The sequence below is a fragment of the Myotis yumanensis genome, unplaced genomic scaffold (genome assembly GCF_028538775.1).
Source record: "Myotis yumanensis isolate MYYU_CA2020_CCGP unplaced genomic scaffold, mMyoYum1.0.hap1 SCAF_14, whole genome shotgun sequence".
NCBI lineage: Eukaryota > Metazoa > Chordata > Mammalia > Chiroptera > Vespertilionidae > Myotis > Myotis yumanensis.
The window spans coordinates 36529064-36543610 of NW_027223765.1; the positions used below are offsets into that span (position 1 = coordinate 36529064).

General features: G+C 43.2%; 1 protein-coding gene across 5 annotated transcripts in view; it reads left to right on the plus strand.

The window, feature by feature from the left end:
• Window positions 1–9010: 9010 nt before the first annotated feature.
• The window catches only part of SRGAP3 (SLIT-ROBO Rho GTPase activating protein 3), a 230801-nt gene continuing 225264 nt past the window's right edge, over window positions 9011–14547 (plus strand). For all 5 annotated transcript variants that reach the window (XM_070390687.1, XM_070390688.1, XM_070390689.1 and 2 more), the window contains exon 1: window positions 9011–9720. In XM_070390687.1, the coding sequence (XP_070246788.1) occupies window positions 9654–9720 (67 nt within the window). In that variant the 5' untranslated portion in view covers window positions 9011–9653. The remainder of the gene's footprint in view (window positions 9721–14547) is intronic.

A 14547-nucleotide genomic window follows, 5' to 3' on the forward strand; every position in this document is an offset into this window, starting at 1 on the left:
ACCAGCCAGGCCTAGGGACCCTACCTGTGCATGAATTTCGTGCACTAGGCCTCTAGTTGAATTATAATCCCTTGTTTACTTGTTTCCTCCATTCAACTAAGATCTCCATGACAGTTGGGACTGTCTGTCTGGTTCATGATTGTGTCTAGCTCTTCGTATGTTTAGCTCATTTGAAGTATTTAAGATACATTTGTTGAATGAGTAATTAAATGAGCTAACAAAAATCTTCTATTTATATCCTTTGATATAGCTACTTTTCCCCCCTATACCATTCTTTTCTCCATTATTATTATATTGAATCTTAACCTGAATGCCTTACCTCAGGCTGCCATAACAAAATACCACACACTGGGTGTCTTAAACAATAGACACTTGTGTTCCCACAGTTCTGGAGGCTGGAAGTCTGAAATCAGGGTGTCAACATGGTTGTGATCTGGTGAGGGCCCTCTTCCTGGCTTGCAGGTGGCTACCTTCTTGTGTGTCCTCACATGGCAGAGAGAGAGAAAGAGCAAGCTCTCTGGTGTCTCTTCTTGTAAGGCCACTAATCCCACCATGAAGCCCACTCTCAGGACCTCATCTAATCCTAATTACCTCCCAAAGGCCCCACTTTCAAATACCATCACATTGGCAGTTAGGGCTTCAACATAAGAATTTAGGGAGAGGCACAAACTTACACTTACATAAGGTGAGAATTTGACATGAGTTCCCTATTTCTTTTTTTTTAATTTTTATATTTTATTGATTTTTTTTACAGAGAGGAAGGGAGAGGGATAGAGAGTTAGAAACATCGATGAGAGAGAAACATCGACCAGCTGCCTCCTGCACACCTCCCACTGGGAATGTGCCCGCAACCAAGGTACATGCCCTTGACCGGAATCGAACCCGGGACCCTTCAGTCCGCAGGCCTACGCTCTATCCACTGAGCTAAACTGGTTTGGCTGAGTTCCCTATTTCTTATTCTGATCTCTAGATCTCTTATGAATCTATTGTCAGTTGATGGCCTGCATGACATAGTAGAGTCAGATGACCTAGGTTTAGAGCTCAGCTTCAACATTTATGAATTATAAGACCTCGATCAAGTCACATCATCTCTTGTTTCTCCCAATACTTCATAGAAGGCATTTAAGGTGACCAGGACATACTTGTTAATTGCATATTAGTACACTGGCTCAGTGGGCACTTCAATAATTCCTCATATATATATGATAAGATCTCTCTTTCAGTGTCTCATGTAATCCTTTCAAGAATCCTAAGAACTCATATTATGAGGAGGCTGAGACTCTAGGAATCTCTGGTCAGTCTCTTTGTCCTGATCCTGGAACATTCTCCCTGTGCACTTGGTTCATGATCTCCTCTTTCACTTCCTCACCTCCTGTCTGATCTTGAGGACTTCTTATCTGGGCAGGCATCTACTGCTCTGCAGGCTCTAGCTTGAGTCCTTGTACCATGGTGTTGTAGTCTGAATGTTTGTGTCCTCTCAAAATTCACATGTTGGAATCCTAACAATCAATGTAATGGTGTTAGGAGGTGGGGGCATTTGGAAGATGATTGAGTCATGAGAGTGGGCCCTCAGAAATGGGATTAGTGCCCTTATAAAAGAGACCCCTGAGAACCCCTAGTTCCTTCTGTCTTGTGAGGATACAAGAAGTCAGTGACCCAGAAGAAGTCAGAGACCTACCTGACCATGGTAGCACCCACATGAACTTCCAGTCTCCAGAACTGTGAGCAAAAGTGTTAATTGTTTATAAGCCACTCAATCTGTGGTATCTTCTTATAGCAGTTCAGATGAATTAAGACTCTGGGCCACCTGACAAAACACCCGGGACTATGCATTGCTGTGATTACCTCATGCCTTACAATTAAAAACCTTAAAAAGGCGTAAGTTAAAAAATTTTAAAATTTTCCTAATATAGTTTATTTTGTATTAATTTGATGTGTACAGTGTAGTGGTTAGACAAATCATGAGGCAGAAGTTCTTTAGTGTTGGACTTTCGTAGGGTGAAGTTTCAAACCAACTGAGAGCAGATAAAGGAGACATACAGATGCAGATTTTGTATGTATTGAAGTAACACATATGTGGTACTTGCTAGGTGCCGGCCAGCAGCTTGCTCAAGGTCATGCAACTAGTATTCCAAACCAGCTCTAGAAATTTGTTCTTCTGCTTCTCAAAATGTAGCCTTTATTCATGATAAAACTAGATTGAAGGATATGGTTTAGGTGTGTGTCCAAAAAGGCAAGTTAACTTTTCATCTCTGAATGAGTCAGACTCTCTAAGCCGGTTGGGGCCACCACAGGTGTTCTCCACAGGGGCAGAGTTGGCCAGCATGCTCCTTCTCTTGCATGGTGGAGAGAGCACAGCCAAACACACCCATCCTGTGAGCAGGCAGATCTGAAAAGAAAAGGCTAAGGGGTGAACTCAGTCTCTCCTCCCCAAGTCACCAATCAGTAGGGTGAACTCAGTCTCTTCTCCCCAATTCACCAATCGGCTAAGTCACTTTTCCTCCTCTGGAGAGGAGTGAGTGACAGATGGGGAGAATGGCCAGAGTGTTCATCTAGCTAAGGTCTCACCAGATGGAATAAGTGTTTCCTTGGACCCTATGGTGGCTGAGAGCCAAAGGCCTCATCATCATTGGAAGTGAGCAAACTGCTGGTAATGAAATCAAGGGGTTCGGTGTTGTAATATTCTTCTTTCTATTTTTTCATAATTAGGATTCTGAGGCCCAGCTTGAATCACTGTCCTTGTGGGTGGGCAAAGGGACAGTTGGGCTATATAATTGGAAGCACACTTCTTGAAAAGCTAGACTTCTGCCCTGGCCGGTTTGGCTCAGTGGATAGAGCGTCGGTCTGCGGACTCAGGGGTCCCAGGTTCGATTCCGGTCGGGGGCATGTGTCTTGGTTGTGGGCACATCCCCGGTGGGGAGTGTGCAGGAGGCAGCTGGTCGATGTTTCTCTCTCATCGATGTTTCTAATTCTCTTTCCCTCTCCCTTCCTCTCTGTAAAAAGTCAATAAAAAATATATATATTTTTAAAAAAGCTAGACTTCTGCTGCATCAGCTGGTAGCTTTCCTCAGGCCTAGTGACAGGTTCTGATTGCTAAGAGACTGATTTCTTTACGCTTCCTAACAGAGCCAAGTGGGTAGGTGCCTGAGGATCTGTGCATCACAGTGCTTCTCAGTAGGATGTGGCACCTATGTGGTTAGGGGAAAGAACACCAGATACAAGGTCAGGTGTCCTGGTTCCTTACATGACTCTTCCAGTGGGGAAGTCCTTCAGCTTGCCCATGACTTTATTTTCTCATCTGTAAAATGGGAGTAAAATTTCCTATCTCAAAGGGCTGTGCGAGGATCAAGATGATGGATGAGAAGATGCTTTATAAACATCAAAGCTGGATAATTTCAAGCTGCTTCATCACATTTTCCATGGATCTCTTCTGTGAATTTCCCTTCTTTCCCACATTTTAAAATTTTTTATTTATTGTTTGGAGAGAGAGAGGGAGAGAGACAGAGAGAGAGAGAGAGATTGATTTATTGTTCCAATTATTTATGCATTCATTGTATGTGTCCTGACCTAGGATTAAACTTGAAAAATGGCTTATTGGGATGATGCTCTAACCAACTGAGCTATCTGGCCAGGGTTTTCCTACATCCTTTTTATAGCAGACACATGTTGATTTTGCCTATCCAACATCCATTCTTCTTCCTTCTGGAATAGCACCTTGATCCCCTCTGGGAATCTCTCTGGCTATGTGGGTTGTTTGGGACTGACCCCATTTTATAGCTCCACAGGAAAACCCATGATCCAGGCCTCACCAAGCAGAACATTCCATCCCCTGGTTACAGATATTGGTTCGGGGATAGCTATTCACTTTAGCCTGGGTCAGTTGTCCATTCCTGGGACTTTTTCTGGAACTCCTGGGAATGACTCTGCTTTCCTTGCTGGAATTGCCGAGCTGGGGGAATGTAAGCCTGGAGCTGTTGGGGGCCACTTTGCCATCTTACAGGAAGAGCCTGCTACTAGAGAGGAAAGCATGAGGGAGAGTTGGAGGAAGACACATAATGTCCTGTTGACATTTCTGGATTCAGCCATGCCTGATTTATATTCATTATGAATGAGGTTGATTAACATTTCATGTATATATTTCCCTTCATATCCTTTGCTAATTTTTCTACTGGGCTGTTTGTTGGTGTTCTTATAGATTTGAAGGAACATTTATTTTTTATTGAGGTAAAAGTCACTTAACATAAAATTAACCATTCACAATGAACAATTCATTAACAATCCAGTGGCATTTAGTATATTCATATACATAATGTTTTGCAACTATCACCTCTATCTAGTTCTAGAACATTTTCTTCATCACCAAAGAGACCCCATATCCATTAAGTAGTCACTCCTCATTCCTCACCTCCCCCAACCCCTGGCAATCATTCATCTGCTTTCTGTCTCTATGGGTTTATCTATTCAAAATATTTCAAATAATCGGATTCAAGCAATATGTGACGTTTTGTGTCTGTCTTCTTTCACTCAGCATAATGTTTTCAAGGTTCATCCATGTTGTAGCATCATCAGACCTCATTCCGTTTTTATGGCTGAATAATATTCCATTGAATGGATAGACCATGTTTTATTTATTCATTCATTCATATGTTGATGGACATTTGGACTGTTTCCACTTTTTTGGCTATCATGAATAATTCTGCTGTGAACATTCATGTACGCGTATTTTTTGAATTATATATCAGGGAAATTAGTATATTTTTATATATCAGAGAAAATAGTCTTTGGCTTATATAGGTGTTGCAAATATTGTATTTCAGTTTACCATTTGTCTTTGACTTGGCTTATGGTGGCTTTTGCAAGCAGAGTTCCGAAAAAATTGCTATGTAATTGAACCTGTCCAGGTGGGTTTTGTGACACAGTTAAGAAGGCCATCCTTATACTTGAGGTTATAAAATAATTCTTCCATCAAAGCTTCCACTTATCCACTCATTTCCTTATCAGTCAAACAGGGATTAAAAACAGCCCTACTTGTCCCCCAGGGTTACTGTGAGTACCAAATAAGAAATGATATGAAAGGGCTTTTAAAATATAAAGCAATATATATACAAAAGGCATGTTGTCATCATCACTATTAATTGTATCAAATTCTGGCACTAACTAGCTGAGTTGTTTTGCTTTCATTTTGCAGAGCAGAGATTGAAGGGCAGAATTATTCACTGAGCTGGCCAAGGATACTTTAGTTGGTAGCAATATGGAGAATGTCACAAAAGATGTCAACTCTTATTAGTCATCTTAGGAGGGTTTCATATTTGACCAGAAAAATAAAATTGCCTTAAACCGAAAACTATTCTGGTCACTCTTCCTTCAAGTAGAGTCTTTTTTTTTTTCTTTTTCTGCCAAGAAAAGAAACCAGTTCTGTGAGTTTTGTGTTATTCAGCTGTACTTGTAATTTAAACCTCATCAGTGGCCATTTGTGACACGATTTTCTTGTATTTTTAACCCCAAATTCTTTTTCTTAAAATATTTTTTCTTGATTGTAGAGAAAGAGAAGAAGGGAGAGGGGGAGAGAGAGAAAAATCGATGTAAGAGCAGAACATCAATCAGCTGCCTCCTGACCACCCCCTACTGGGGATTGAACCCACAACCTGGGCATGTGCCCTGACCAGAAATTGAGCCAGCAACTTTTTGGTGCACAGGACAATGCCCATCCAACTGAGCCACACCTGCCTGGGCCCCAATTTTTTTTTTAAAATTTTTAAAAAAATTATTAAAATGTTAGCAAGCTTTAGGTTGAATACTATTGATTGAAAAAAAAATATCAGTATTCGGCAGCCATTATTCGTATGATAATGGCTCTGAGATAGAATCGTGTACTGGTTAAGTCCTTGGACCCTGATGTTGGTCAGACTTGGGCTTGAATATGATTCAGTTAGTAATCCAGTGTGTGATCTTGGGCAGATTGCTTTGTGCCTCTATTTCACCACATGTAAAGCAAGGATGATTTCAGCACCTGACTATTGTGTTGCAGCAGAAGTCAGTGATACAGTCTATATAGAGTATAGAGTACTTGGTCCAGTGCCTGTATGGAATGAGGGCTTGGTAAATACTAGCTATTAGTATAATTCAGGAATATCTAAGAAAATTCATAAGATGAGCCCAAGGGAAATGGAATATACCCTTCTAGCAGGTATTCCCATCCTGTGGGGTTGGCACAGACCAATGGTAGAGCCCTTTTCTTGAGGCAGACCACATTTATTTGGGGGAGAAATCTGGTTTCTGTTACTATCACGTGATGTGGGGGGTGAACATCTGGAATAGCAGTTGGTTCTCATATAGTAAGTAAGTAAGCAGTTGGTTCTCATATAGTAAGGCCATGTGGAGGGGTGTGTCACAGAAGGGCAGCTGGGAGACTGGGGTGAGCTGCGGGAAGGACTGGAAGGAAAAGGGTGAGGACATTGTGCCAGGGGGACTTCCCAGGTCACATCACCTGTTCTTGGAGACAGAAGCTTCTGGATGGTGTGATTCACTGTGTGCGGTGATATATTTGCGAGGGCACAGCCCTTTTCTTCTTTCCGCTCTTCCTGCTTTTAACCTGTGTGTCTGGGGGTCCCAACTCTTGTCCTAGGTCCAGCATGGTTGCGCCCTAACAAAAAAAAATCACATCTGTGGGATTTCTGCTATATGCCAGGCACTTTAAATCCCCAGTCGCATTAGATCCTGTGCAATGAGTGAGATCATTTTGTAGATGAGAAAACCGAGGCTCAGAGAAGGCCCCCTACAAGCTGGTAAGCGGCAGAGCCAGAATTTAAATCACCATCTGTCTTATACCAGAATCCAGCTTCTCCTGCCATTTAGCACATAGCTCTGTACCATACTTTGCTTTAAATTCATATGGGTTTTTGTGAATTCCTGTGGCTCAGTGCCCTACATACAGGTCTCCCAGAAATATTTATGGCTTTAAAATGTTAGTAGTGGATTTAAAATTTTAGTAATGAAGAGAATAGCTGACACTTATTTGTTCCTGTGTCAAATGGGCAACAAGCAGGTTAAGTCACTTGCTTTCCTTCCCAGAGCTGGTCCGTGGCAGAGCCAGGCAGGGGATCCCGTCTGTCACATGCCAAGGTGTGCAGTGTTGACTCCCATTTTTCTCTGAGAGTCTAGGTGTGAGGCAGGGATGCTAATCTCTGAGCACATCTTTCTCAGGTAACATGTGTGGTGTTCTCTTTTTTAAACTAGTCCAAAGGGGAACTGAAGAGGGCCTGAGTATGTCCATGGGAAGGGTGAGGCAGAGGGGTGATGCCAATGGCTGTGGGCCAGTTGTGATTTATGAACTTTGCAAACTCCTGTCTCTGGGCACGAAGCTGGAATAAGCCCTGTGATTCACCAGCTGGACTTTTCCCTGTGCTTTCTCCAAGTAGATCCTGTGCATTCCCATCTGTAGACCGTAGCTCATACTGTTTGCTCCAAAGGAATGCCCTGCTGCCCACACTCCCCTCGCCATGCCTACCTGGGGAGACCCATTACAGCTCCACCCTCTCAAGGAAGCCTCAATGGATTGGCATGGGTAATCTATTCATTTCTGAACTTGAGTCAAGTAATTAATTATACATTCAAAAAAGGCAAATGGAAGACTATTTTGAGAAATTTGTGAAAATACCATACTCGGGGGATAATACTAGTACATGTTAATGATAATCTTAACATGTGAAATCCCAGTGGTCAGGGACCCTATATAGTGCTTGATTTCATTGTTCAATCTTATTCTACCTTCAAGGCACATGAAATGGGTTTCAGCTGTCTAGTAGAATGTTTTGAGCATTTGCATGGGCAGAATCTGATCTGGTGTCAGACAGCCTAGGCTTGAATGCTGGTGACCTTGGGTAAGTTACTTCCCATATCTGTGCTTCTGTTCCTTCATTTGTGAAAGGGGGATTACTTATACTATGTTGTTAGGTTGTTGGGGGGCATATCATAGGGCCATAATAATTGCTGTCATTTATTGAGTGCTTCTTATATGCTCGGCACTGTGCTAAGCCTGGCTTTGCATTCTTATTTGATCTTCCCAAGAGTGCCTTCATTCCTGAAGTCCCCTACCCTGCAATATTTTCTCTTCTATAGCACTTATCATCTTCTACCACATTACATAATTTACTCATGTTGTTTATTTTTCGTCTGCCCCTCCCAGGGTCTCAGGGTCTCCTGCCTTGCACAGTTCCACAGGCACCATTCACAGTGCATTCTGAGTTCTGCTCTGAGGATATTAATGTAGTGACTTCCTGGAGTTGTGTGATGTGGAGACCTTGGAGCTTCAGGAAGGCAGGGATTTTCCCGCCTGTTTTGATCACTGCTGTATCTCTGTGCCCAGAACAATGCCTGACCTATAGTAAGCTTTCAGTAAATATTTGTTGAATGAAATGGGCTCTAAAGAGAGCCCATTTTATTGGTGAGAAAACTAAGGCTCAATGAGTAATTAATTTGCCTAAAGCCCAGCGAGAGACAAAGGCAGCTGGGTGTTTCCAGCGTGCTGGCCCTCAAAGGGTTTGCAAATCTGCATGTCTGAAACGTCTGGCATTGTCCCTGCTACCCCACAATTGCTCAAAAATATATTAATGAACATGCCTGCATGGGTCAGCCCCTCAACTCTGTTAGACAATTCCCACAGAGTGACAAATTGTCACAGAGCTGTTGCTTTAAGAAATTGGATAAATTGCACAGTACAAAGAAAAGGTGGACCTTTCAGAGATTTTGGAAGAAAATTCCCTAATCCCACTGCTAATGGTAGGAGTTTGTAGGGGCCTCTCTGGCTTTCCTAGCCTGATTCTTTTTCCTGCTGCCTTCCCTTTTGTGACTGTCTCTTCCCCTTTTTGCTTGCAGTGAGTTCTGCTCTCCTGTAGGCTACAATGTGTCAGTTGTTATAAAATCCGGGAGGTGGAGCTTAGTGACGAGGGCGAGGTTGGTGGGGGAGTGCTCAGCCAGCCCTGCAGGGCGAGCAGTCCTACTCTGGGTTCACCGGAGCTTAAGCCTTGCAGCAGAACTTCCTTCTCGCTCTTCTGGCTTTGATCCTCACTGTACATCAGAGCAGAGGCGCTGAAGGGAGGGAGGATGCGAGATGACTGGCCCTTTGGCAACCTGACCATCTCCTTAGCAGAGCCTTGGAAAGACAGACAGAGACTGACTGCAGCACCAAGGAGGCGCCGCACCTCTTGTGGATGTGTGTCTGTGTGTGTGTGAGTGTGTGAGTGGGTGAATGGGTGTGAGTGAGGGTGTGTGTGTGTGCATTGTGACTGTGTGTGTGCGTGTTCAGATGAGTGTGCAAGTGCATGTGTGAGTGTGTGTGTGTGTGTGTGTGCTCTTGGTTTTTATTTTTTTGAAGAAAAATCTTGAAAATCTGGGGCAGGTTACTGTGCTCCTAGGGTGGTGGTTCTTCTTTTGCAAGAGGAGCTGACCAGACCAATCTACTAGAGACATTTTTCGGCGAGTAAAGATTATTTTCCTTCCAGGAGAGGGATTTTTTCCCCTCCTGGCTCTGCAGCCAAGTGAAAGAGATTAGCCCCTAAACCTGTGAAATCGACCAGAGCCGTGTGAGAGAGAATACGGGAAGAAAAGAAGATATAAATTAAATAGCCTGTCAGTGCCTTTGGCCACGTTGGAAGATGTCATCTCAAACTAAGTTCAAGAAAGACAAAGAGATCATTGCTGAATATGAAGCCCAAATAAAAGGTGAGATGCGGGCCGGGGACTCATGCCTCCCCTCCCCTTTCTTATTCCCTTGCTTTGGCTTTTCCCCGTTTTCCTCCCTGCCATGATGAAATGTTGTTATGCATCAATAATCTTATTGTGAGGAGAAACAGTGGCAGCTGTACAAGTCCAGACTGGTTTCAGCTGCAGAGAGCGCTGGTGCTGGGTGTATGGATTATGAAGTGGTAGCGATCACTGCATTGCAGGTGTGCGAGGAGGATCCGACCCTGGATTTAGGAGTGTCTCAGGTACTCCATCATCTTGGCCGTGACATGTCACTCTAAGGCCTCCTGAAAGTCCCTTAATATGGTGTCTATTTGTTACGGTCTACTATGTTTTTTTCTTTCTCCTTGATGTTGTTGTTGCTTTGCCTCTGCGCCTTTCTCTGGGCTGAAATTCACATGCATGTGCCCAGGGAAGTAGCACAGGGAGGCTGCACTGCTTTGTCAGTCTCTTGGTTGGCCTGGGTTGCCATGGATTAACTGTTATGGGGCGTATTGATCCAAACTAATGCAGGCATTTAGGTATAAGGAAGGAACTTGGTGCAGAAAATATATTCTCTTGCAGTGTGCAGCCCCAGTCACCTCCCATGCACTAGCGTTTAGGGTCATCAGCTTTCATTCAAAGCCAACAGCTCAGTGCGCTGTGTTGGCTGGTAGGTGCTGCCTGGCTTCCTTGGTGCCAGGGGAAGCCAGCCAGGAGGGTGAGATGACCTCTGGCTGCGTGTTCCAGCTTCGGTGCACACCCCTCTCAGAAGCCCCTCCCTAAATCCACAGTAGCGAGGCGAAAAGGACACTGGACACAATCGCATAGACAAATGCAGGCAGAACCCTCATACAGGCCAGACTTCTCCCACCCTCATGAGTTCTAGGCTTAGCTTTGGCAAGGAAAACCTGAAAGCACCATTCCTCATGCTCACCCTTTCTCTGAGGATGTACCCTTAGGGAAGCTGGGGCCTGCCCCTCTTAGCATCTGTTTTCTTTCTGGTCACAGTTCTCCTTGCTGTGAACGGGTGTGTTGTGGTCTCTCTTAGAAAGAGTAAAGACAGGATACATCTTCAGTGGATGTTGGTGCCTCCCTCCCCTTGAGGTGATGAGTAGACTGTTGGGCAAGTTGGTTATTTGGGGCTCAGCCGATCTGAGGTTGCCACACCTGCTTCTAGGTGCTGCTGCAGCTCAAGACTCAGTGACCCAGAAAGGCGGTTGCCTCCCCAGGAACGGCCGAAGGCCGGGCAGTCACAGCTTCTGTACACGCTTCAGATGCTTGGGAAACTTTGGGAGGGGAGCAGCCATCAGGGGAGAGCCTTAGTTTTTTTCCAGTCTCGCCAACTGTCTTGTGCCTTTTAGTTCTGGTTGAACCTCGCATGCTAATCACCTCTGGGTAGACCCCAGGATGAAATAAGCAGAAAACCCTCTGCTCTCCTCCCTTTTAGTGTTCAGTTCAGTGTAGAAAACAGTGACTTATGATGTTTCAGCCTCGCTGAAAATTTAGAAACAAGCCCTTGTCAGAGATTTGAATTTACCTGACTGCTCACTACAAAAACCCAGTTAGGGAGTTTATATTTTCTAAGACTAAATTGTGTGGTTTTTTAAAAATACACGGAGGTTCCCTTGGAAAAAGCCATAGTAGAGAAGGGGATGCTGAGTTTTGGACAGGTTGGTAGGATATGTGCTGATTACTTTGAAGGATTGCTACCACTGGGCCAGTGAACTTTGCTGGAAGATCTATTAAACATTTATGGCTCTGGCTGATTCTTTTACTTTTTACATTTCACCTTTATTTTAAAAACTAATTTGCAAGTACAAGGTAATGCATTTCAGCAGGAAATGTGCCCAAATGATCTTGTCCCTTCCAGACTCTAAACGCCTCTGCATTCTACTTACAAGAGTTTAAATTTATTCCTTTAGTGTTGACACCCACACAATTAAGGTCAGGATGCTGCTGTGCCCCAAACCATCTGGAGTCTTTTCTTTCAAAATTCTTTGTTCATCATCATTATTATTGTGTGCACAGGGCTCTACAGTTTCTGTGGCTCACTCCCAGATATCACTACTCTTGGTTTACACAAGGTTCAGAAAGGGTTCACATGAACTCGGTGTTAGAGGTGATGAAACTGAAGCTTCGTAATGTTAAATGACTAGCCCAAGGTCACAAGGCTGAAATGTGAAGGCAGCAGGTTTTCTGCCAGGCCCAGCGTTCCCTGATACATTGTTTGCCTGCAGCTGCCCCTGGAAGGATTGATGTCAGTAGCAGATGGCAGTTTTGTGGCGGGGATGGCTGCCTCTTCGTGGCATTCCATTGTTTTCCCTCTTACTTTGATCCCTTGCCTTTGTTGCTTGCCTCTGAAGAATGTTTGACCAATCACCAAAAATAATGCCTGATGCCAGTTCTCTTTCTCCCTGGGCAGCATTTGGTCAATCTGTTGCAAACACACCACCTAGTTAGACAGATTTTGTCCTCTGTGACTTCTGGGAGGGGAACTTTTGATTTTTTAAAAATGATACTGAGTTCTTTGTAAATGTACTGTCTTTTATTTCTTTTTGGAGAATTTATTGACCCAACAAAGGAAATGTCTCAAAGCAGTTTTTCTTCCTGTTGTAAAAAATTTCAGACTCATGCCTTTTCTTGCTTCATCAGATACTTGAAGTCCTTTGATTAAATACCTGCAATGCAGTAGTATACCATATGCTTGTTCATTTCCAGTGATGGGGAACTCACCACTTCCAAAGCCCACATACTCTATCTTTGGACAGCTCTGGCTGTTGTAAGTGGTTTTATGCTGGGTTAAATAAGTCTCTCATCCATTTATTGGTTCTATAGTATCTGCCCCTTGGGACTTCATAGAACAAGACAGATGCTTCTTCTCCATGACTGCCCATTGGATGTTTGGAGACTCTGATCATAGCCCCTAGACTATGATTATCCTCATTTGTTGAGTTACAATAATCCTCTGCTGCTTATCTTCACTCTCCTTTGACTCTACTGCATCCTCGGTTGCAAACTCCAGTACATTTGGGTGCTTGGCACGTAGAATAAATGAGTGATGATGGCCAAGTAAGATGATTTGTGACAGGTGTTCCACCACCTCAGCGAAGGCAATATAAGAAGGGGTGGTAGTGATTATGATGGGCCTGAGGGTGCATGTCCTGTACAAATGGGCAATCACTACCTGGATTCAACCAGTTGACCATTTAAGAATGGAGGCCCAGCCAGATCTTTCCATTTTCCAACAGATGGCAGAAATCTGGATGAGAGCTTTATGCTTTTTAAAAAATATTTTGTTTTATTGCTTAAAGTATTACAAAGAGTATTACATACGTCTCCTTTTTTTCCCCCCTTGACATTCCCCCGGCCTCCCCTACCCCCCAGTGTCTTGTGTCCATTGGTTATGCTTATATGCATGCATACAAGTCCTTCGGTTGATCTCTTACCCCTCTCTCCCACCCCCCAACCCTCCTTGGCCTTCCCGCTGTAGTTTGACAGTCTGTTCGATATTGCTCTGCCTCTGTATCTATTTTTGTTCATCAGTTTATAATGGTCTTTATTATCCATAAATGAGTGAGATCATGTGGTATTTTTCTTTCATTGACTGGCTTATTTCACTTAGCATAATGCTCTCCAGTTCCATCCATGCTGTTGCAAATGGTAAGAATTCCTTCTTTTTTACAGCAGCATAGTATTCCATTGTGTAGATGTACCACAGTTTTCTAATCCATTCATCTGCTGATGGGCACTTAAGCTGTTTCCAGATATTCGCTATGGTAAATTTTGCTGCTATGAACATAGGGATGCATATATCCTTTCTGATTGGTGTTTCTGGTTTCTTGGGATATATTCCTCGAAGTGGAATCACTGGGTCAAATGGGAGTTCCATTTTTAACTTTTTGAGGAAACTCCATACTGTCTTCCATAGTGGCTGCACCAGTCTGCATTCCCACCAGCAGTGCACGAGTGTTCCCTTTTCTCCGCATCCTCTTGAGCTTTATGCTTTTAAAGAGGTTTTGCCAAATAGACCTCTAAAAGATGATACTATCAAAAGCCTTCTTCAAGAGTGGTACTGAGTTCTAAATGAGATCCTTTAGATGTGGTCAGAGAAAGAAAACAACTACCACCTCTCTTACGCTGTATGTAATGCTTTTATTAATATAGCCCAAGGGTTCAATTAGCCTTTTCACTGCCCAACCCCTCATTGCAAACATATATATTTATATCTGCCCTATTTCTTCAATCCACTAGCTAGGATCCTTGTCAGAGAGAAGGAAAATGAAATGAATTTGATATGATTTGTTCTTGGTGACACTGTGCTCGTTCCAAGTGGACATTGCTTCCTGACTGGTGTGCTCACAAATGTCCCTTTACAAATCTGTTCAAGAATCTTGCCTGAGAGTGACATCATATTCTCTAGTCAGGAACTGGCAAGTTATAACTTGTTCCCCTTTTGAAGTTAGAACAACATTTGCCCATCTACAGCTTTTTGGCACCTATCCTATTTTTCATAATTCTCTCAAAGACCACTGATAGTGTTTGGTAATCTTATTTGCAGGCATTCTCAGTATCTTGGGCTCTAATTCATCTTGCTGTCAGACATAATGGTCTGTTCTACATTTATTCAGAGTTCTCATTTCCATTTCAACCTAATGGAAAATTGAAATAGAAACGCAGTGATTGACTTTAGTGTTTTATTTTTTATTACATGCCTCTCATCATTTTAGTCTATCTTAATAGCAAAAGTCTATAATTTTGGGGAAGAAAAGCAGGTATTGAAGAAGATCACAGAGAATGCATCCGTTCATGCACTCATTCAATACT